The following is a 23915-nucleotide window of genomic DNA, read 5'->3' as shown; positions in this document are numbered from 1 at the left end:
AGATAGATAGATAGATAGATAGATAGATTCTATCGATGTGTTGAGAAACTTTTCTAAAAAGTGAAATGTTTGTATAGACATTACCTCTATAGGCATGATCTACTAGCTCGAAGATCTGCTAATACCGAAGGATCTTGACTTTTTGTGCAAATCTTTGAACATTGATATTTTTTTAAGCTAACGTTTTCAACTCAAATCTTTTTGCTTCTGGGGGCACAAACAACATGTTTTCAAGATGGGTGTCCGCAGGCAAATACATAGCCTATAATTTTGGTCTGGACTCAGTCAGACCGAGTCAGACACTAAAGGGTTACACTGTTGTCAGCTGGCTGGTCACGTGATTTCACGGAAGTCTTGCACTCTGAGCAGCGCAGATCCTAGGCGCGGATATGTAAACCATAATACTCTATGATGTAAACGCACAGAGGAGTGTAATAACTGTGTTATGACGGTCGTGATGCTGTTCCGTTGCATTGTATGTTTAGTTCTGGTCAACTGTCAGTCTAACACTGTCTCTTGTGTTGAAGAAGATACAGATCATCTAGCTGTTGGAGTGGACGCTGAGGAGAACCCTGGTAGGTTGATCATCACCATCCTGGATAGGATAGGATATAGGTGGGCATCTGGGCACAACCATATAATAATGCAGCAGGGTTTCTCAAAGTGGGTGCCGTGGTGGTGCACCCTAGGTGCCTTTATGCAAGTCCAGGGTTGCCACAGAATAGGCCTATATCACTTCCTCATATCAATTCCTCAATATCACTTGAGTTTTACCACTTAAATTTAGTTGGCTAAATCGGACCTACAGTACAACCAAGTCTCTTCACGCTTTTATGGGGTTAATATTCCACCCAGAATAGGGATGCTGGGGTTTAAGTGTTTACAGTACGTTAAGTATCGATCTAATCATCTATGGAAACAGATATTCTCAAGCTATCATGACATGCATGCATGACCGCATGTTAGGACTAGGAGGAAAGATTTACATATTTGACATAAATGTACTGTAAAGTAGCAATGTAATGCAGGGGCGCTGTGGATGAAAACGTTATTTGAAGGGGTGCCCCGACGCCCTGAGCCAAAAAGGTTTGAGAACCACTGTAATACAGGATATTTATTGGTTGGGCACTAACCAATAAATATCTATGTTTCCCAAAATGTTTAATAACAAACTAGACTGCACTCTGTTGAGGTGCCAACTTGCTCCTTGTGCACTCGTGGCCAGTGGCGCCGGCAGTGGTAAAATAGTGAGGGGACGGTGATGTGGGCGTGGCCAGGTGGTGACGTCATAACCGTAACCAAACGTACACCTCGGACTTTAGTATAACTATCGCAACAATCACTAGCACAATGTGTTGTTAGATGACAATTGTTAGTAGCTCTGGATTAAGAATTGAATTCAACTTTTCCACAATACATAACTTGTTTTATCCTGCTTTTCTTATTTCAATATTAATTATTATGCCCTACAATGTTGTACGCCTATGCCTTGTTATGCCTTCTGTAATCTCGGCATGAATGAGGGCTCTGCTGCGCTCAATGTATTTTCGAGAAAATACATTAAGTTTAAATGTGAATAAAGTAAGGGAAATTCCAGCTACTGTATATAATAGTGAAAGTTAGAACGAACTGCTTTTACATCGTAGTCGACTGAGTGAGGAGAGAGAGAGTGACTGAGCCGACGCTGCAGCCCGGCCGTCAGTGAAGAAAAAAGAAAAGTAGACCTACTCACATGTTTTACTTAAGTAAGTAAAAGTAGAAATACTCTGTTAGAAGTCCCATGTCCAAAATACTTGCATAATGACGTTTTGGTATCAAAATGTAGCTACTGTATAAATAAAACGTAGTCATTTGCAGAACGTCCCATTTCACAGGTTTTAAAAAATGTACCATAGATACAAATATTTTAGCAGATCTAATTGCTCACAATTATAGCTAAGCGTCGCATTGTGATCTTGTATTTTCATTTCTAATGGTCTAAATATATAGACTGAACTGGTTAATGTATGCCTTTATAATAATCGAAATCTGCAAAGTAACTTAACTGTTTTCAAATATTTTTAGTGGAGTAAAAGTAGCCTACATATTTGCCTCTGAGAAAGCCTAAAAATTGTACTTACAGTACAGGCTACTTGAGTATAATGTAGGCTAATTTGTTACTTTAGGCTACCATGCACTGCAGCCTGGCCGTCATCAGAAGTTCAGAACCGGTTGAACATGTAAGCAGACAGACTTGTGTATTGGAAGCAATTAGCATGAGTGACTGGGGGTCGCACTGGGCGGGGGCGGGGCTACTGCCCTCGCGCCGGTTGAGGAGAAAAAATACAGAAAAAAAAAGCTCGATAGCCTAAAAGTGGGGTGGCAGTCCAGCCCAAACAGTCCATGGTCCGGCGCCTATGCTCGTGGCCATACATGGCCTACTTTTGCACCAGTAGAGTGCGCAAGTACTGTGATCGGTGCTGTCTTTATGTAGGCCTATGTATGAGGGTGGGTCACCAAGAATGCTAGTCCCTGTTTGGCTGTTGATGGTGACGTCACGGAGGATACTGGTCCCTGATTGGCTACAGGATTAAACACAAACAGATACGCCACCAAACCCAGCACTTGCACACTCTGCTGGCGCAATTTGGAAAATGGTCTTAAATGTAAAGTATACATGATGATTAGATGATGCTAAAACGACACTTTTCAACGATTAAGGTCTAATAACGCTACAAATTGCTACAAAACTTTATATAAATGTAGTCATTTGGGACATTAACAAGAAGTTGAAGGATACTTTACTTTACTTAAGACCATTTTCATATGTTTGAAACTATATGAAAAATGTTCAGTATATGGATAAACGATTATGACGATTACGCAAATGAATTGCTGTTAATGGCAGGCTGTGGCTGTGGTGGACACACCCTGAACAGACAGAGAGACCACCTGCATGACGATGAAGAAGATGAGGGAAACCCAGCAGTGAAATACTCCAAAGTGGCCAACGATGACCTCATCTCAGCTGATAGAAGACATTATGAGACACACAGTCAGGTCAGAGACCAGTGCTTCTCTCAAGCTTTTTCCCATTGAAATAATAATAATAATACATTTATTTATGTGACACTTTTTCTAGACATGACTCACAAAGTGCTGCGTAAACATAATGCGCACAACTTTCAATTCAATCTGTATTTCAGACTGCAGGTCCATATCACATTATTATTATTACTATAGTATCACAACATACACAAACAATATATATCTATTTAAAACACAAAATCGTTCCACATCCTCACAGTCCGTAGAGGCTGTTGTCTAATGTAATAAACAAGGGAAAATAAAACGAGCTGATACAAATGAAACAAGAAATGCATTTGCCAGTAGATACTGTATGAAAACATCTACCGTGTGATAGTTTTCTCATGAAGTTATTTATTTATTTATTGTGAGACATGATTTTGGTGGTCTTGTCATTGTCATTGTCATTTAATACTGATATAAGCTATGCGTGTGAAAACTCTCACATGCGTGGCAGGGAACGACACAAGTCAAAAAACAATGTTCGCAGTCAATGAGTTCATATTTAATAATAATACAAATATAATCTATCGTCACTGTCGGGCCAAAACCTCGTACCTCGTAAGTTTCAAATGTGTATGTTTTTTCACCAAGTAAAGCCCTGCTTCATCATTCAAGGCCGTCGCACAAAAGTAGTGAAAACAGCAGACCGATCTACAAGCACACAACGCCTCGCACCGCGAGGCGTTGTGTGCTTGTAGATCGGCTGTTTTCACTAGTTTGAATCATTTTTAAAATGATAAATGCAAAACGAACGCTTTTGGACATAGAAGGTTTCCACACGACAACGACGCTATGTTTCTATGGTTCTAGATGGTTCTTATTCCTGGGGGAGAGTTCCTGATGGGCACCGATGACCCTGGCATCCCCCCAGATGGGGAGGGTCCTCAGAGGAGGGTCCATCTGGACCCCTTCTACATGGACATCCACGAGGTCACCAACACTCAGTTTGAGAGCTTCATCAACTCTACCGGCCACGCAACGGAGGTAAAGACTTTTATGTTAATCCATTTAGATCTGAACGCAAATCTGTGTCACTTAAGATTTTAACCATTATTTTATGCTTTAATTATATAAAAAGACAGCAGATCTACAGGCTCACAGCGCGGCTGCGAGCCTGTAGATCTGCTATTTTTTTTTTTATCTTGAACATTTTGTGCAAGTCTTTGAATATCTTTGACCCGATTCTATAAATGTCTTCTAAATCATTCTTCTAAATCAGTCGTTCGCAAACCTTTTCCTGTCAAGGCCCCCCAAAATTACATGTATTTGACCACGGAACCCCATAGCAAAATAGGTTGTTCCAGGGACCACCCAGAAGCAAATAGTTGAGTTACAAATGTTCGCTTTTAAAGAAGAAATCACGATTTTTCAAAAAATAGCAGATCTACAAGCTCAAGTTAAAGCATTAAATGGGTTAACTCTACCGGCTACGCAACGGAGGTAAAGACTTTTTGCGACCATAGGTCGCTGTTTACATCAGAAACGTCACATGTTGACCGTATCTGTCTGTCTGTCGGGTAACGCTTTTTTGTTGATTGACTCTCACGCTTTGACATCATGCTCTGACATCACTGTGATATCAGGGGAACCAAATGCCTTTTATTGCCATATATGGAGATCCCTGTGATGCCAGGGGATCCAAATCCCTTTTATGCCCATATATGGAGATATGAAGATCCCTGTGATGCCAAAGACCTTTATATTAACTCTACCGGCTAAGCAGCGGAGGTAAAAGACATTTGTACCGTTGCAGTGTGTCGTCGCCCTCAGGCAAAAACCAGCTATCTCATTTATTCTACTCTTTTATTTTCCACTCATTCATTGCTATTGAACATTGCTATTGAACATCCTTTACGTTTGTGTATGGGTTTGACAACTGCTCCAGTATTTGATGTTTTAAAAGTGGATGAGTGCTGCCATACAATGGATGTTGAGTATTTTATTGTCATTTTCTCCTGTCCTCCTCGTGCTTCCAGGCAGAGCGGTTTGGAGACTCGTTTGTGTTCGAGGGAATCCTGAGTGAGACGCTGAAAAGACAAATCACCCAAGCCGTGAGTATTACTCTGTTAATAATTGGTGTTAAAGATGTGATCCGTAATACATTCCAAAGTTCAGAACATCGTCAATATTACTATCAGGTGAGAGAACCCATTTTTCAGCTTAAAGTTTATAGTGTTCCAAATTAAAATGACTTCCAAATCCACTTTTATCCTGTATCCTGCCTGAGTTCTCTCTCCTGATTAGATTAAATTGGTATCCCAACCTCAACATGTACTGTATATTTTGTTTACTAAAGATATATGGAGGGACATGGAGATTCCTTTTACTGAACAAACACTCTATAGCAATGATTACTGTCACAATATTGAGCTATTTAACACTGTTACTGAACAAACACTCTATAGCAATGATTACTATCACAATATGGAGCTATTTAACGCTGTTACTGAACAAACACGCTATAGCAATGATTACTATCACAATATGGAGCTATTTAACACTGTTACTGAACAAACACTATAGCAATGAGTACTATCACAATAGAGCTATTTAACTCTTATTTTAACCAATAGAAAGACAACAACATTTCCCCCAAAAACACAAAAGCAAAAGTAGATGATAAAATGACCCCAAACATGTTTGAAAGTGAAATATCCCTTCAATAGAACAATACAATAATAATGTGTTAACAAACAAACAAAAACAAAAAATCTATTAATTGACACAAACACGCCTATGTCGCTATATATGAAATCTACAAACAAGTTTAATCTGCAGCACAATATTATACAATATGTGGTGGGAGTCCCGGCTTCATCTCTCTCTCTCAGCTAAGGGGTCCCTTCTTCATCTCTCTCTCAGCTAAGGGGTCCCTTCTTCATCTCTCTCTCAGCTAAGGGGTCCCTTCTTCATCTCTCTCTCAGCTAAGGGGTCCGTGGGCTGAAAAAACATTGAAGAGCCCTGATCTACAGTACCTGCCTGGCTTGGCCATACTAATCACTAATATAATGGTTCAGCTGTGATAGATTCAGATGGTTTCCAGGATACTACAGTATCTCTGTCTCTCTCTCAGGTGGCTGCTGCCCCCTGGTGGCTGCCAGTGAAAGGAGCCTCCTGGAAGCAGCCTGAAGGTCCAGAGTCCTCCGTCACTGACAGGTAGGAGGGGCTTAATAATATTAGTAATTCACCACATTGTTTGTTATTATCATTATATTAGTATATAATACATCACATTATATTTGATTTCGGTCTGGGACTTTAAATGGTTAGTTACGATTAATTAAGGATTAGGACACTAGCTGTTACAGATGAGGGGTTAGGACACACTGTGTTACAGATTAGAGCACCCAGTGGTCCATGTCTGTGTCAGACGGCCGTCTGATATTAAACAATGAAGAGACCGATTTACGCGTTTATGTATAGCGGCCAAGTGCGGTAAAATCTGAAAATGTGTTTTGGCGTAAATGGCGGCTAAAGTGTTAAATGCAGTGTGTTCTCACAGATCAGAGCACCCAGTGGTCCATGTCTCCTGGACGGACGCGGTAGCCTACTGCTCCTGGCTCAACAAGAGGCTCCCCACAGAGGCAGAGTGGGAGCGGGCATGCAGGGCCGGACTGAAGGACAGGTGACTATTGTTTTTCATAAATGGCCTTTATCTGTGGCCTCATGTCTTAAGCCTGTCTTAAGAAAAGAAATAGCTGATCTACAATTTTTGGCTGCATCGGTCTCTTCATGTTGAAACTATGAATAATGTACTGTACGTTCAGAAATAAAGACACAACTTGCACAATGGTATGAATATATTTATGAACTAGAACTGCACTGTGTCGAGGTGCCAACTTGCGCCTCTGCACAAGTAGGCCTTGTATGGCCTACTTGCAGGGACGTGCTGGGCCCCTGATTCAGCCCGGGAAAAATAGATGCAGAGGCCCTCATTGTGTGCTATAGAGAGAGATCTCTCTCTATAGCGCTGCTGCTACTCAAAGATTTGCCATTACAGATCATGACAAGTGACAAGCCAGTGGGCCAATTACTGTACATGAGTTATATTTCGTCGTTGTCAGGTGGAAACCTTGTATGTCCAAAACCGTTTGTTTTGTATTTATCATTTTAAAAATGATTTAAACTCGCGGTGCAAGGCGTTGTGTGCTTGTAGATCGGCTGTTTTCACTACTTTTGTGCAACGCCCTTGTATGATGAAGCAGGGCTTTGCTTTGCGAAAAAGATACAAGGTTTCTGCCCGACAAAGACGATTTACTTTGTTGGCCGCCCAGCCCCCAAAATGGAACGAAGGCCGACATTTTATTTTGATTTTTTTTCCTAATGGCCGGCCTGGACCGTCCGGGAATGAACCGGCCGTTCGGGAGTTGTCCCGCTTTTCCCAATGGCCAGCACGTCCCTGCCTACTTGTGTGCCAGCAGAGCGTGCCATGAGGTGCGCTCACCACTGCAATGCTGGTCCCTCGTTGTCTGTTAAGCCCGTAGTCCAATCAGGGACTACGGGCTTAAACAAACAGCTACCTACCTACCTACCTACCTACCTACCTACCTAACTAACTACCTAGTACCTACCTAAGCAGCCAAACACAGTACTTGTGCACTCCGCTGGCACAAGTAATTATGATTGATTGATTGATTGATTGATTGATTGAATACTTTGATTAACAGGATTGTTAAAACAGTACAGTTAGTACCTTCAAAGATTATACAAAAAGGATAAAGGCCTTTTGACAGATAGTGATACGTATACACATTTCATGGTCACGTATACAGTATGCATTCATGTCAGTAAAAACGGATCTGTTCCCCTGCAGGCTGTTCCCCTGGGGAAACAAGCTGACCCCTAAAGGTCAGCACTACGCCAACCTGTGGCAGGGAGAGTTCCCCACACACAACACTGGAGAGGACGGATTCCCCACAACCTCACCTGTGAGTAGGGCTGTCTCCATTATGACATTTTACATGACCATCAATTGTCACTCAAATAATTGCGATTAACGATTTAATTGTATTTTTGTCGTTGACAATTAGCAAGTAGCTATGCCCCTCCCCTAAAAGCTTTTGTCCAATGCTAGCTTAGCAACCGGCAGCTTGCCAAGGCTGTTGCCAAGGCAAACCTTGGCAAGCAGGAAGTTATTCTAAGCTAGCATTGGACAAAAGCTTTTTGGGAGGGGCATAGCTACTGGCTAATTACCCGCTAATTAGCAGTCTATAAGCCGTGGCTTTTTTCCCATGTTTTGAGCCCTGCGGCTTATACAACGGTGCGGCTTATATATAGATTTTTACAGCTAACGGCAACCAGGGGTGCTCTAGCGGGAAGCAGGAAGGACACCTGCGGCTTATTGGTGCGGCCTATATATGTAAACATTTGTTTTTTGTTCTAAATTTAGCTGGTGTGGCTTATATTCAGATGCGGCTTATAGTACAGCAATTACGGTACATTTCTGTTTGGCTTTTAGGCTTTGAATTTGCACATGGCAGATATGACACATAACCTATATATACAAAGAAACTACTGACATATTTGACAATTTATACTTTGAAAAGAACATTGATAGTGGAAATAGCCGATCTACAAGCTCACACCGCGTCACATCGCGACACGTTGTGAGCTATGCCCATATATTTCCACTATTTTTTTAAATGTTTGAAAATATATGAAAAAAAAAACATGGAAACGATTATGACGAAATAATTGCGATTATGTCAAATAATTGCGATTAGACGATTATTATGTAATGATTGTGACAGGCCTCTAGTTGAGGGTGATACACTGATGACGCTACAGTAGTTAAAGAAATATCCAATCAGCAATGATACGTAGGCTGCAAGGTTAGTTCAGGCAGTATATACTTGATATACTACAGGTGATGTAATTTCCTGTTAACGTTCATTCTGCAGGTGATGTCATTTCCTGCCAACGGTTTTGGCCTGTACGACATGGTGGGGAACGCATGGGAGTGGACCTCCGATTGGTGGACTGTTCATCACACCACACAACCATCACACAACCCTGTATGTACACACAACACAACACAACACAACACAACACAACACAACAACTTTATATAAAAACCTAGAAAAAAAAACACAGAAAATGCTATCTAACTTACATGCATGGTCATTGAGGGTAGTCAAGTGCTACGGTAAGTGCTACAGTATGGGCTAAGTTGGAGTCTGAAGAGGCGAGTCTTCAGGCCACGGCGGAAGCTAGGAAGCGAGTCTGCTGTTCTAAGTGGAACAGGGAGTTTATTCCACAGTTTGGGGGCCAACACAACACAGCAAAACACAACTCAACACAACACAGTAATTGCAAAGAAGTAAGTGTTGACTACATGTGCACCAGAAGCCAAAGCATTGTGCCAATTGATTCCAGCCCCACACACATTTCTATGTTGTCACTGCTGTTGTAGCCTACTGGCTCACCTGCCAGTGAGGAGCCCCCACTGGAAGGACGTAGGGCCTTCGTCCTACTCCTCCCACCTAACACTCCCTGCTGACAGGCCCCCCCAGCCTGTAGGAATAGTACAGTGACCCTGATGTCATCAATGTTAAGCCCATAACTGGGAAATGTTGTGTCAGTTCTCATGATAACAAAGGTGATTGTCCCTTTTATGCCCATATATGGAGATCCCTGATGTCATCAATATTAAGCCCATATCTGGGAATGCCCATATATGGACATATTGTGTCAGTCTGTTGTTTTAGCACGGCAGCGCTTCTCGCCCTTAGGGCATCTTACTTGTTAAGAGCTTCATTGATCTGTTTATTATTCATTTACAGCCCTAGTATCTCTTTGTTTATCTGGTAGTATTTATTAACAGAGCTGGTGTCTCTTCATTTATCTGGTAGTATATTATTTATAATGAATAGATCTGGTATCTCTTCATCAAGTATGTTTTAACAGATCTTCATGTCTCTCTTCTTAGACGGGCCCTCCGTCAGGCACAGACCGGGTGAAGAAGGGAGGCTCCTACATGTGTCACAAGGTGAATACATTTTGCCCATTCCATTGACTTTAATGAGTAGAAGTGAAAAAGACCCAAAGTTTGCACACTACTCTTCCCACAGTTTTCGTGGCATACACACAAGTGTTCACTCCTTGTTTACTACTCCAGCCCTACAGTATACACTTATTAGAGAGGCATCACAACTACTTCAGTCCTATTAGTAGTTTGAGATGTTGAGATAAGTTTCACTTATTATTTCACAATTACTTCAGCCCTAGCCTGGAAACCAGGCGAATCTGCCATTGCAATCCTTGGCAGATTTGCACTGGTTTCTGAACTGTCCACAGCCCTCCTCTGAGACCCAGAGTGAGTAGACAGGTTTCTGAACTGCCCACAGCCCTTCTCTGAGAGACAGAGTGAGTAGACAGGTTTTTGAACTGTCCACAGCCCTCCTCTGAGACCCAGAGTGAGTAGACAGGTTTTTGAACTGTCCACAGCCCTCCTCTGAGACACACGGCTGCATTTTGATTGTCTTAGGTACCAGCTCTTATGTCTTAACTTAAAGGCCTGTCCATCCCGTCTCCAACCACCAAACTTTTCGTCTGAAAGGTAACTGTTAATCAAAATACAGCCCAAAGAGTGATGGTACCATAATGATCTCTCCCCCTACCGTCATACTGCTTTCTCTCTCTCTCTTTCTCCAGTCATACTGCTACAGGTACCGCTGTGCAGCTCGCAGTCAGAACACTCCAGACAGCTCGGCGTCCAACCTGGGCTTCCGCTGCGTCTCTGAGGACCACAGGTGACCTCTGACCCCCTGACCCTTCTACACGTGGTGTCCTCTTTAGGAGGTCAGATGACCGCACTGGGGTCAAACAATGGAGCCTGCTTGGACTAGATGTTTCCATATGTCTAACAATGTACATTACACTGTACAACATTCGGGTCCATTTGGTTCCATTTGTACATTCAGAGTTCTACCTGTACATGAAAGACTTTACTGTGTAATTATCCATTATGACTGTTTGTTCTAATTGTCTTTAATGAGTCTGCACAGTTTGCCAATAAACAGAAGTGGGGAGATTTTCTATCTATCTATCAGAGATTTTACCCCCCCATTCTGCTACACCATTGTTTTGCTAATAACATAATTGGTCATTATCATTGGTTGAGTCAGTTAAAAATGTGATTGTGAAACAAGGACAGAATGTTTGAAATAACGATTATTTTGTCATTGCACAACAGATGGTGAAATATTGTTGTTCAGGACATTGCAACAACCACCTCTATTCGCTCTTACTAGCACATGTCGTATGTGTAAGCAGAAGAATATACTTTGTCATCATAGCTTTAGCATTTTGATTTAGAAAAGTAGCAGATCTACAAGCTCAAAATTTGTTACGAAGCGACCCGTTTCGAGCTTGTAGATCTGCTACTTTTGCTGTCTTTTTTTTGTTTTTTATCCTGTAAAGTTTTGGACATACTGTAAGAGGTTTCCACCTGACACAGACGATTAGGTGAACACAGAGAATGTAATCATGAATATTAATATCATAGATGCTTTGACAGGGTCCAAGATGTCCATGTTGTATTCAGGTGTGAATAAAACTCCCCGAAGCACAAAATACAGTGATATAACTGCTGATATATGATATTACTGCCATACATGTGCATGTGTCTGTATCTGTCCGTACGGGTAATGCCCGACACTGTGGTTCCCCCGACACATCACTGTGACATCACAGGTGACATCACAGAGATGTCAGATACTCAGAGCAGGGATCTCCATATATGGGCATAAACAGGTGACATCACAGTGATGCCCTGTTCAAACCACACTAACAGAATCCATATATGGCCAAGACAGATGGCGTGACCTCGCCCTAAAGGCATCTTACTGGTTATTATTATGCATTAGCTACAATCTGTAGCTACTTTTGTGTGATGCTGCAGCAGTATGATCAAGTAACACAAGCCGATGTAGAGGTATGTGGAACATCACAACCAGTTTGTGATGACCAGCTCCTCTCTTCACACTGTTCTGAATCAGACACTGAAGACAGTGATGAGTGGGAGGAGACCAGGGAATGTCAGCTAGCTTTAAGCAATCTGAAATCACACACGCCACAACGTGTGGGAGGACAGCACAAAATGTCCCTTGACTCTGATCATCAAAACAAACTCACTCCATGAGGAGTCACACAGGAGAGAAAGGTTTTAGTTGTACAGAGTGTGTCAAAATGTTTAATAAAAAGGGAAGACACACACAATGATTCACACAGGGGAAAAGCCCTTTGATTGTACATATTGTGGTAAAGTCTTTAGTCAAAGAGGTGACCTAAAAAAAAACACATGAGGACACGTGCAGGGGGAAAGCCTTTTGCTTGTACAGTTTGTGGTAAAGGCTGTTGTAAAACACGCACCCAAGAACATCTAAAAATTGTAATTTGTCGCACCAGTGCACCTTACATTTAGCAGGTGTATGGCTATGTGTACATATGCACCTAAAATATATGCTTGTTGCAGTACATGGAAAAGTTAGGCGCACAGTGCAACCAACTACAACGTTTAGTACCCTGGAGCCCTCAATGTCGCCCTACTCAAAACTGTGGGGCTTTTCGTTCTTCAGTGACTTGTAGCTTCGGAGAGACTATATGGACAGGCCTTTAGACCACCCAGAGTTCTTATAGACGTCATTTTATAGTTTTAACCTACTGCATAAGCACACATTTTGGGCAGAGCATGGCATTTGCTCGTAAATATGCAATGGAAATGGAATTATTATCAGATTAATCAGAACAATATGTACATACCTTATCTCGAGAGATGCTTGGGGAGGCCACAAGACCTGTGAGGGGTGTTCTATGTTTGTGACTATTAGCCTACTATTGCACTTTAAAGAGTCCTTATGCATGAAGAACTGCCTGCATTGTATGTTTGAAACACTGACAGGTAATCCGGTATCTTCTATATAAAAACCTTCTGCGCTGCCTACGGGCACTCACTGCCATGCAGCAACGCAGGCAGTACAGTAATCACAATAACCAACACCAACAGATTTGTGTGGATTTCTTTCTTTAAATATACACATTTATTTATAAAATACATTTTCGCAAGGGCCAAACTCAGTCATACATACGTTGTGCGCCGTTTTAAACTGTTTTCAGAGAGACAAAGGGACTTACTGGATCATAAATAATACATTTCTGGCCATGTCATAGGCTCTCTTGGATAGATTGAGTTAACTAGTAGTTACATTACACCACTGGATAGTACCATCTTTCTGGTTTTGATTGATTGAAGAATTTATTAGAAGTTTGCTTAGGAAAAAGTACAGTTTCATGACAATACAAATCAACTAAAAGGAGACCCTAGTAAGCTTTTCGGCTTATTTACACAGGAACCACTTTATGCATCTATGTATCTCATATCTCAACATTGAAAGACAGAAGGATAGAACAGTACTTTGCATATGGAATTATCAATAACAAAAAAGGGGGGGGGGGGGGGGGGTCATAAAGATGAAAGAAAATAAAAAATAAAATATCAAGGGAAAAATAAATAATAGTAATAGAGAAATAGGAGATATTTACAATGGAAAAGGGGAGGTAGGTATGGGCTTAGTCTATTACGAGTTGCGAGTAGCAGCCGTCTGTATAGGTGACTTTTCAGAGCGATGTTATGGGGAAACCATAACACACTTTCAGATATCACCATCTTTCTGGGGAACAGCTTAAACACTCTTTGAGGCATTACTGACATTTATTCTTGAGAGCTCCAAATACAGGAGGTGCAACTCAACGGTGTATTTACCAACAGACATGGAACAGTGGGTTGTTAAAAAAAATACGAAATAAACATCAACTGTACAGAAATATGCAAATTGTATAGTACAAATACAGTCATGAATGAAGAACACAACATGCTTGACTATTTTTCTTAGGATCAAGAGATGAAAATCCATCAGAAATGTCTTAATGTGTGTGACATCAGAAACTAACTAAAACAAGAATTGACACACAGTCAATATAAAATCTGTGGATTGGTGTGTTGACGTTAGTGTAAAAAAAGTTTAAAAAAGAAAGTTTTTTGAAAAAAAAAAAAGTTTGAAAAAAAAAGAATTGAAAAAAAAAAAGAGTTTAGGTCCAAAAATGTGTTAAAAAATCGACCTGATGGTGGCGCTATATGGGACAGATCCATGTCGATGAGATAAGTGTAGACATACTGTGTAGCGATTTGTGTGATTTTAGGGCAAAAACTGTAGGAGCAGTATTCAAAAATGTGTTTTAAAAAATTTGGCGGGGGTCCCTGGAGCTGCGGGGGTCCCTGGAAGGGTGGAGGTTGTGGATTGGCAGACAAGGATTGTGTGTGGAAAATTTCACATGGATAGGGGCAAAAAAGTGTGATGTGACGTGACAGACAGACTGACGGACAGACAGGCGGTGGAGGTTTTCATAGTAACTGCGACCTGACGGTCGCAATTATAATCATTAGTATTGTTTATTTTAATTATTATTATTAAGGAACTCTAGAAATCTCAGTTGGAACTGTTACCCCAGTGACCCGATGCTGGATAAGCGGTTGAAGATGGATGGATGGATGGATGGATTATTTTAGAGTAAGCTACTTTATTTACCATTATTGTGTACTCCGCCACATGGGGAGCAATCTTCAATTCAATCTTCAATTCAAAGAAGCTTTATTGGCATGAGAACACAAACGTTTACACAGTGGTGGAAAAAGTACCTACATTTTTATAATTAAGTAAAAGTATCAATTCTGCAATGTAGAATCACTGTTACAAGTAAAAGTCCAGAATTAAAAATGTACTTGAGTAAAAGTACAAAAGTATTGGTATCCAAATGTACTTAAAGTACCAAAAGTAAAAGTACAAAATGTTTGAAAATAGCAGATCTACAAGCTCACAACGCGTCGCACCGCAATGCGTTGTGAGCTTGTAGATCGGCTATTTTCAAATATCCTTGGTATAACATAGGGCTAAAGTGGTTTATGTATGTTTTAAACTTTAGTTATTGATGTAGATTAGCATTATTGGGCTAAATGTAAAGACGCTACGCTGCGCCAACCGTGAATTCAACACAATCTGCTGTTGAGCAGTTTAACCAATTTGCTACGTACGTCTACACAAACGGTCAGATTACAAAGATAAATTGCTTAGTGAAGGCTCACGGATGTCACCATAGGGTACGCTCCAGCAGAATGTCCCGTAATGATCGTATTATTTAAAGAGGAGCATTTTAATCCGATCGGTCGTCGTTTCCTTCAAAAGGTATTAATGTATCTAAGTGCAGTACACCTCGCAACCGATGGGGTCGCATGGCTGAAAAACAACAGAAAATGACGTCTGATCGGATTAAAATGCTGTTTATTAAACAATACGAAAGATACAGGTAATTCTGCTTGAGCGTACCATACTGTGACATCTGTGAGACTTCAGTAAGCACTTTATCTTTGAAATATGAACGTTTTTGTAGACGTACGTAGCAAATAGGTTTAACTGCTCAACACGAGGTTGAAGTGAATTTATTACACACCGTGACTCGTGCGTTAGCCTGCAGCTAGCGCTAGCTAGCATTAGCCTGCAGCTAGCGCTAGCTAACGTTAGCGTTAGCCGTTAGCCACACATCCAGAATAGTCTAAGTCAATTTTCCAACGGCGAGTGAACGATTGCATTCCGAGTTGGGTCGCCGTTTTATTCCATGAGTAATTGTGTATAACATGCCTGCTAGCGCTAGCTAGCGTTAGCCTGCAGCTAGCGCTAGCTAACGTTAATGTTACTGCCGCCGAATTAGTTACTTTGTTACTGTGCAGGCTCATTAAAGACAATTAGAACAAATAGTCATAATGAATAATTACACAGAAACAGACTGTATCGAATATGAGCGACTGACTATCGTAGACGATACAGAGCCACCTCCCCGACAATATCACCGGGACAGTTTGTTTACTTTTTGGGCTGCGGTTCTTGTGTGAGACGATTCTAAGATGACCCAATGTTATTCTCCATAGAGAAATTACTTCCGTGAAACATTGGGATGAACGAGTGACGTCAGGACTTTGGTAGGCCTACTCTATACATTCAAGCATAAACAATTGCAGTAAAGGAAGGAAAATCAAGGATCCAAAACCAAAGCCCGTCACACCAGTGACTTTGAACTGACTTCTGCCTGTAGGGAAACAAGCAGGAGTTAACCCATTTAGACCGGGAACGCATCCCTGTCACTTTAGATTTGAACCACTTTAACCATTATTCTCAGAAATATCAGATATACAAGCTCAACACTCAAGACTGAGACAATGTCCTTTTCACACACACATGGGTTGGACGCCCAAGAGGGCAGGGCAGCTGTCAGAGGTACTAGGTACCCGAGAGGGGATATAGAAACACCTCCTCCTCTTTCTACATCTTCTTCTTTAAAGTTGCAATTTTATTATAAACATAACATTTAATTTCTTTCCAATCTCTCTCTCCCAGGGCAGGCTCTGATTCCAGACACCTGTCGCAGGCTCTTTTACCCGGGACCTTACAAGCCTTGATATAGCTCTTGAAGTGCCCCTCCACGGCTGCTCGTTCTTCCGGCCCCCATATCCTCCTCTTCTGTTGTTGCAGAGCTAAAAAAAGAAAGAAAAAATGAGTAAATACAGATTAGTGTCTGTCGTGTAATTTGATCGTGTTAGGAACTGCTTCTTTAGTCTAGTAAATCTAGGGAAAAAAATACACTCAGGTTGGACAAAATTGTATTATTTGGTTTTTCAACTGATTCCGTTAGGAAATTAGGTCTACTAGCCAGGATAAAAGGAATCTACCATGATCTGCTCACTGCAAATACCCACAGTGGCCAAATCAAGTTGGGCTCCCATCGACTTTCTATACAGGAGGATAATACCCCCCCAAAAAATCAGCTTTAAGTAGGATGTGAGGGGTCTAACTAGGGGTTTGTCATGATGCTGAATCCATTGCAAGCATTTGTTTTGCACAAAAGAACATTCCTTGGGCTAAAAATGGCCCCAGGAAATGATTTAGTTTAGTGATGAAAAGTGATGAGTCATCAAAAAAATCATCTTTTGTTGGCGTTTTCTGGAGCCAATGGATGTTTTTTGTGCAAAACAAATGCTTGCAATGGATTCAGCATCATGACAAACCCCTAGTTAGACCCCTCACATCCTACTTAAAGCAGATTTCTTTTCTGGGGATTTTACTCCTGTATAGAAAGTCGATGGGAGCCCAACTTGATTTGGCCACTGTGGGTATTTGCAGTGAGCAGATCATGGTAGATGTTTTATCCAGGCTAGACGACCTAATTTCCTAACAGAATCGGTTGAAAAACTAAATAATACAATTTTGTCCAACCTCTGCCTTAATTTTATCTGACTACTTTTGGAGGAGTTCACTTAAAGCTACTGTACATTCATTTCTACAACTGGATTGGCCAGTTTAGTCACGTTTCATTGGTATACTGCACCAGTGCTGAAGGTTTTGGAGCGCATCACATTGTTACACTGCGTTTCACAGCTGATCCGTGATATCAAACCGTGCCTTGTTGCATTTTGTTTCCGATGTCTATACAAATGATTTTCAGCAAAGTTCTGGGAAAATTCATTCCGATTTAGAGGTGCAAGTGCAACACAGCATGTACAATTGTGGAAAAAGGTGTCATTTTGGGAGCTTTTAGGGATAACATGGCATGGCATTTTTTTTTTCTCAAAAAATACACCATGACATTTTCATTGCAATTTTTTACTTAAAGGAGTAGTTCACCCCCAAAATGACTTTTTTTCTATTGATTACTCACGCCATGGAGACTTGAGTTCAATAATACTTTTAGTTTTTTGTTGCATTCCAAAGACAAAAAAAGTTAAAAAATAAAATCACCCCCATTGATTCCGGATGGGGACCCGAATGCATTTGGGTCCCCATCCGGAATCAATGGGGGTACATATATTGTAATCAAATTATTGTCTAAGGAATGTGACAAAAAACCCAAAATATTATTGAACTCAAGTCTCCATGGCATGAGTAATCAATAGAAAAAAGGTCATTTTGGTGGTGAACTACTCCTTTAACCTCACTGAAAAATGTTGAAAAATGTTGTTAAAAATTTAGTCCAAGTCCTTCACTGTGTTCAGCTTGCTCTTACAGGAACAAAGACTGCTATAACTGAAGCTCATTCTGCAGATGTAGCTCAACGTTTTGACGTGAGTTTGACAACACCATCTAACCAGTCAGGTAGCATCAACAGCATCAACAGACTTGTACTCAGTGTACAAGTCTGTTTCAAAATGTCTGAGTCTGAGGGCCCTATTATGATCCAGGTCTTATGCCTTAACTTCTTTGCCTTTTTTTACTATTTTGTTTTTGTTTTTTAAATATTTCAAATAGCTGATCTGCAAGTTCACAACGTGCAGATGTAGATCAGCATTTGAAGTATTTAAAAATGTTTTTCAAAATAGTGAAAAAAGGTAAAGAATTTAAGGCATAAGGCATAAGACCTGGATCATAATAGGGCCTTAAGTCTGTCTCACTCAGCAACAAAATAAACAGAAAATAAACAAACATTTTAAGTAAAACAATTCACAGGAGGCAAGCAGCGATCACCCCATGATGTGTACTGCAATGTAGTTTCAAATGCACTACATTGCAGGCGCTTTTTGAGAGTGACAAAATAAGAAGACAAGTGTGACATGTGTGATCTGGGCAGCTTGCCCCAGGAAATGTGCTAATCTCAACATCCCAACCACAGTATGTTCAAGATGCTGCGTCATGGAAAACGTCTACGCAGTCTCAAAGCTACTAGCATCCTTGTGAACCTACCTCACATAAAGGGATAATGTGAAGTTGAATTGCACCTACTATACATAAATGCTTACTGTGAAGTTGAATATATTAATCTGTTGCACCTAGAACACACTGTGAAGATGTTTACAAAAGTTAAGTACAGTACAGTAGCAACCACTGGAAAAATTATGCTGTGGCGTATAGAATCAGCCAAACTTTTTGCACATGTACATCTGAGGATGCTCTTTTCTTTTCCTGTTGCTCTTTTTGCCTTTTGCACTCCTTTATTTGTATCTTCTTTTTTTACGTCTTACTATTATTACACCTTTTTAGATTATTATTATTATTATTATTATTTTTAGATGTGGTTTGCTGTTATTATATTGTTTTTTTGATATACGACTGCATTGTCTGAAGGATGCCAAACAAAAACAAATTTTACTCTTATGTACCTGTACAAAAGACGTAACAATAAAGTACAACCTTGAACCTTGAACCAACAGGAAACAACGGTACATCTGAGAGAGACACAAACATTATAGTGTGTTTAACACACTAGACCTGTGCCGGTCGGGCACCGGCCTACTCGGGAATGATGCAAGTTGGGAACAATGCCACCCCACCGGGCATTGCACTCCCTTGGGTTGCCTGTTACATGTCTGGCGAATGGTTCTCGAGATGCGTGGATTAGACGTACAAACAGCACGTAAGTACATGCATACATAAATCAGAGATTCTGTCCATTTATTGTACGATTTTGTATTCAGTTGCTGATATAATTGACATTATGGTTCCATATAAGAAAATGCATTAGCCTATTTGAATACTCACCGCCCACAGCTGGCTGCACTGCTACAGTGGACGTGGTAGATGTGTCCATAGGCTCCGAAGAACACCGCCCATCTGGAAAGAGAAAGATCAGTCACTACATCTGACAGACACAAACATTATACTACTCCACCTGATTCAGAAAGTAACTTTGTGAAGATCCTATTGCACGTTTGTCAGTGTGCGAGTTGCAAAGCTGTGATACTGATAATTCAGCTGCTGAACCACAATCACATCACAAGAAACCTTCTCTATACTAAAACTTTGTCGACCATGGTCAGCTCTGTACTCTTTTTCTTCTACACCAAATCTCTTTGCTCAAAATAGCCAATGCACAAGCTCACAACGTTAGCTGTTTGCCGAGCTCAACAGCTCAGTGGCCTTGTACGCACAAAAAGTTAGGAAATATAACTTCACAGCCAAACGTGTGGGTAGCGCCCCCAAAACATTTGTCATAATGGCCTGCAATGCTGTTCTTCATGGTATTCTATTATGGCCATTGGCAGGTTCATTTGATTAATCTTTTTGTGCCTTCACGCGTGCAAGACATGTTTCCATACCTTATCAACAGGCATGAACTATTTTAGGAAGCACATTTTATTTTCTTCCCCTTTAGCCAATACCCAATTGACGCCTCTGGTCGTTGCTGGTTGATATTGATGAGAGAATTGCTATATGTATCAGGTGCTTTACTCTGGTGGAAATAACACATGCCACATGTGTCATGTGGCATGTGTCGACCGACAAAGCCTCTTGTATGTCAGCCTTTGGGCCCGAAAAACAAACAAACGGGAAACACTGTAATGTCCATTATCCTTACCTCTCGTTGGCTCTGTCTGTCCATGTTCTGCTGAATGAGTCTCTCCATCTTGTGCCGATTCAGCTCCTATTGAAAGACAAGGTGAACATTATTCTGTAAGTAGCTGCTGGAGATACGATTGTGTGTCTGTAATATGTTTTGGAGTCAATTTAAATCTGGCTGAGAACATCAATGAAGGGTTGGCTTCTAGCTAATGATGCTGAGAAGCTGGCACCTAACAGGAACATCGCTGCTGTTCCGCTTTGCATGCGACAGTGGAAAGAACAATTCTGCTAAAATGTGTTGTGTACGACAACTCGCGTTTGAGGCGAGCCAGTTAGCCAGCAACAGAGACATTGCCAGGGGCAACAGCAGATGTCCATACACAGAGTCGCTGTCTAGCAGTACTGCACTGTTGTCTCAAAGTGCAAAATATGCTGGACGGCTTTGTGACAACAAGGACAAGCACGCCGGAGGAAGGAAGAGTGAGTCTTCCACTCCCAGGCTGCCCAGCGCAGCAGGCGGTGGGTTGCAGCAAGTAGGGGTGTCGCACCAAATTCTGGGCCCTGGGTACTTTAACTATTGAATAATAGCAGATCTGCTATTTTTGAAAAGGTCTTTACTATATTTCAAATCCTACGTTTTTTTTGGAAAAACCTGTGTTTCTATGTCAGTGGTGCTCAAACTTTTTCATGTGAAGGACCCTCAAAATGAAATGTATTTGGCCACGGAACCCCAGAATCAAAATTTGAGTTACAAATGTTACAAAAAAGATTTGCATACATTTTCACGACTTTTCAAAAATAGCAGATCTACAAGCTTGCAGTGCAGCTAATTTTTCATTAGCTAAAGTATAAAATAATTCAGGCCCTTACGCGTTGGGCCCTAGTAACTCAGTCCCACTCCCACCCCCCACCCCCCCCCCCCCCCCCTTGTGACGCCCCTGGCAGCAAGTAATAATGGAACTAAAATGTGCCTAACCGAGAAGCATGTGAAAGCAGAAAGTGTGGAGACTGGAGCACGGGGGGCTTTTAGAGGTCAGATGGTGGCGTAACAGCCTAACAGGACAATATTTCAAGGCTGGAGGATCAGATTAACAGAACAGGAGGACAGGTTGATAGTCGGGGTGCTGTAAAGACGTAACAGAAGATGTGGCGGTGTAAAGATGGATACATCAAATCACATACGGTACCTTCCATGACCTCCTCACGCGTGTCATCCGCTTGTCGTTCCACCATGTCCTCGGAATAGGCATTTTCTAAAAGACGGCATAAAATACAGTCCTGCTTTAAATAATGTAGTCATGAAATGTTAACAATGGCATGCTCATTAAAAGCTCAAACACATAAGTTGGCTAAAGCATAGGGCTGTATAACCATGCGGTCATATCTCATCTCACAAGCGCCATGGGTCCCGCTCAACCTTGTTTAGAGCGCTGCCTCTCAATTTGCCCCTTACGTCTACATAAACGTTCATATTTCAAAAATAAAGTGACACGGATGTTACAATGGGCAAGCAGTAGTATCCGTATCTTCCCTATTGCGTTTAGTTTTTCCTTGTTATTTCCTGCGTGGGTGTTGCTGTGGCACAGATATAAGCGTCATTGGGGAAAACGAGGAAATACGCAGAAAGTATAAGGAAAATCTGAAAACGATCGGATTAAAGGCTTTTCATTAAAAAATACGGGAGATACTGGTACATCTGCAATATACTTGCAATATACTTACGGGTACTACTTATACATCCGTCACTCGGGTAAGCACTTTACTTTTATGTAGACGCAAGGGGAAAAAAGGGAGGCAACGCTCTAAACCTGGTTGAGAGACACCCATAAGTGTCATGGCTTTAATGGATAAAAAAGAAATCTAAGTTTGGTCTGTTTTTTGTACCAGAGCCACAGATCCGATCGTTTTTTTCCAGATCAGTGCATCAATGGCAGTGGCTCAGTCGCTAGGGTCTAGTCGCTAGTAAGCAACTTGCGGCACGGGCAATTTGAGCTGATGACTGGTAGTGAGTCAGTCCACTAATTGAGTCACTGCTATTGTACCCATGAGCAGAGCAACGCACCTTAAATTGCTCCCAGAGCAGATGCTAAAACACTTAAAAACTCCTATGCCTCCCAGTGGTCAAGTGGGAGAGATTCATAAAGGAATCATATGGGGCTTTTAAGCCGTGACATCATTTTGTAGGCAGAGGAGAATCTGCCCCCAGAGCATTTTCTGTCCCTCGCTATTTTCAACAGATCCGAGACAAAAATAACGACTAAAGTATAATTCTAACACTTTCCTTTCAACAACAAAGAGAAGAAAAATGTGTAAATAGTAAAAAGATTCACGGAAACTGGGGGCAGAAATTCTCCTCTGCCTACAAAATGATGTCATACTTAACAGCCCCATACCTTAATGAATGTCCCATCTAGGAGTTGAGCGTCCAGCTGGACAGGCAGTAAATGTTTGTTAATGTTGGAAATAGTTGCAACAGAAAGTCAAAATGAACGTGAAACGGCTGCTGTGTTTATAGAAATACCATGTGAACAGTTTTCACTTGTCTATCTTGTGGACAAGGCGTTTGCCGTTAGAATTGTGCATAGGATGTTGTAATTTGATAAAAGGAAAAGTTAAAGATAATTGTGATGGTTCTGTATGGCAGACTTAAGAAAGCAGAAATTCCATACCCCTTGGATCGGTGTGGATGTCGTCCAGGTTCTCTGCGTTTGCAATCTTATCCTGGTTCATTTTGAAGAAAAGTTCCCAGACATCTTCAGACACCCCGCAGAGGGAGGGCTCAGCAGAGGCAGAGAGGGCTTGATCTGGTGTGGGATTGTCACTGTCTGGTTTGAACTTGCATTGCTTTTTGTGACTCCCCAGTGCAGTTTTGGTGAATAATGTGAAGCAGTGGTCACAGTGCGTGTAATCTTCCACACTGGAAGCTCGTTTTGGCCGCTTGCGTACGACCAGTGTCCCTGCACCCGTTTCCAAAACTTTTGCATTATGTGCAAAGTTACCTTTGTTTCGGAGTTTGTCTAAATGCACTCGCCTTTGTTTTGAAGCCTTTGGAAAACTGAGCGCCTTTGCTACCTCGGGCTCCTTGCTGTGAGAATTCTGCAAATGCCTTGCGATTTTTCGGACAGCCAACCCACAAAAAAGACAGAACTGCTTTTTGCCGTCTTCTTTCCTCGCGACAGCAGGAATGGACACGGAGGCACTGCCGCTGTGTGTGCCTGTCACGTTTTGTCCTGGTGTGGGATTGTCACTAACTGGTTTGAGTTTGCAGTTCTTTAGGTGTCTCCACAGTGTACCTTTTATGAATAATAATTGGCAGTGGACACAGTGCGTGTAATCTTTCACACTGGACGCTCGTTTTGGCCGCTTGCGTACGACCAGGGTCCCTGCACCCGTTTCCAAAACCCTTGCATTATTTGCAATGTCACCTTTGTTACGGAGTTCGTCTAAACGCACTCGCCTTTGTTTCGA

General features: G+C 41.4%; 2 protein-coding genes across 2 annotated transcripts; one reads left to right on the top strand and one right to left on the bottom strand.

Annotated features, from left to right (window-relative positions):
* The first annotated feature begins 375 nt into the window (after positions 1 to 375).
* Positions 376 to 11425, top strand: sumf1 (sulfatase modifying factor 1). Its single transcript, XM_080744280.1, has 10 exons — positions 376 to 575; positions 2888 to 3039; positions 3880 to 4053; positions 5046 to 5120; positions 6143 to 6225; positions 6572 to 6694; positions 7883 to 7997; positions 8970 to 9083; positions 9998 to 10057; positions 10723 to 11425. The coding sequence occupies exons 1-10, from the start codon at positions 446 to 448 to the stop codon at positions 10822 to 10824; spliced, it is 1128 nt and encodes a 375-aa protein (XP_080600406.1). The 5' UTR covers positions 376 to 445; the 3' UTR covers positions 10825 to 11425.
* A 914-nt stretch (positions 11426 to 12339) lies between these two features.
* Positions 12340 to 23510, bottom strand: LOC308300865 (uncharacterized protein; the record flags this gene model as incomplete). Its single annotated transcript, XM_080744762.1, has 6 exons — positions 23117 to 23510; positions 21635 to 21700; positions 20464 to 20529; positions 19647 to 19718; positions 16556 to 16651; positions 12340 to 12356 (listed from the first exon to the last, which is right to left on the bottom strand). The coding sequence occupies exons 1-6, from the start codon at positions 23175 to 23177 to the stop codon at positions 12340 to 12342; spliced, it is 378 nt and encodes a 125-aa protein (XP_080600888.1). The 5' UTR covers positions 23178 to 23510.
* Between the last annotated feature and the right edge of the window lie 405 nt (positions 23511 to 23915).

Source organism: Nannobrachium achirus, assembly GCF_963921795.1.
Source record: "Nannobrachium achirus genome assembly, chromosome: 16".
In the NCBI taxonomy this organism is placed as follows: Eukaryota; Metazoa; Chordata; class Actinopteri; order Myctophiformes; family Myctophidae; genus Nannobrachium; species Nannobrachium achirus.
This window is presented reverse-complemented; position numbering and strand designations above follow the sequence as displayed.

Bases quoted from the DNA above. Each gene is read 5' to 3' on its own strand.
- sumf1 (XM_080744280.1), top strand. From the start codon at position 446: ATGACGGTCGTGATGCTGTTCCGTTGCATTGTATGTTTAGTTCTGGTC. The intron at 3,040-3,879 runs GTCAGAGACCAG...CTATGGTTCTAG, and splicing joins ATTATGAGACACACAGTCAG to ATGGTTCTTATTCCTGGGGG. The intron at 5,121-6,142 runs GTGAGTATTACT...TCTCTCTCTCAG, and splicing joins AAAGACAAATCACCCAAGCC to GTGGCTGCTGCCCCCTGGTG.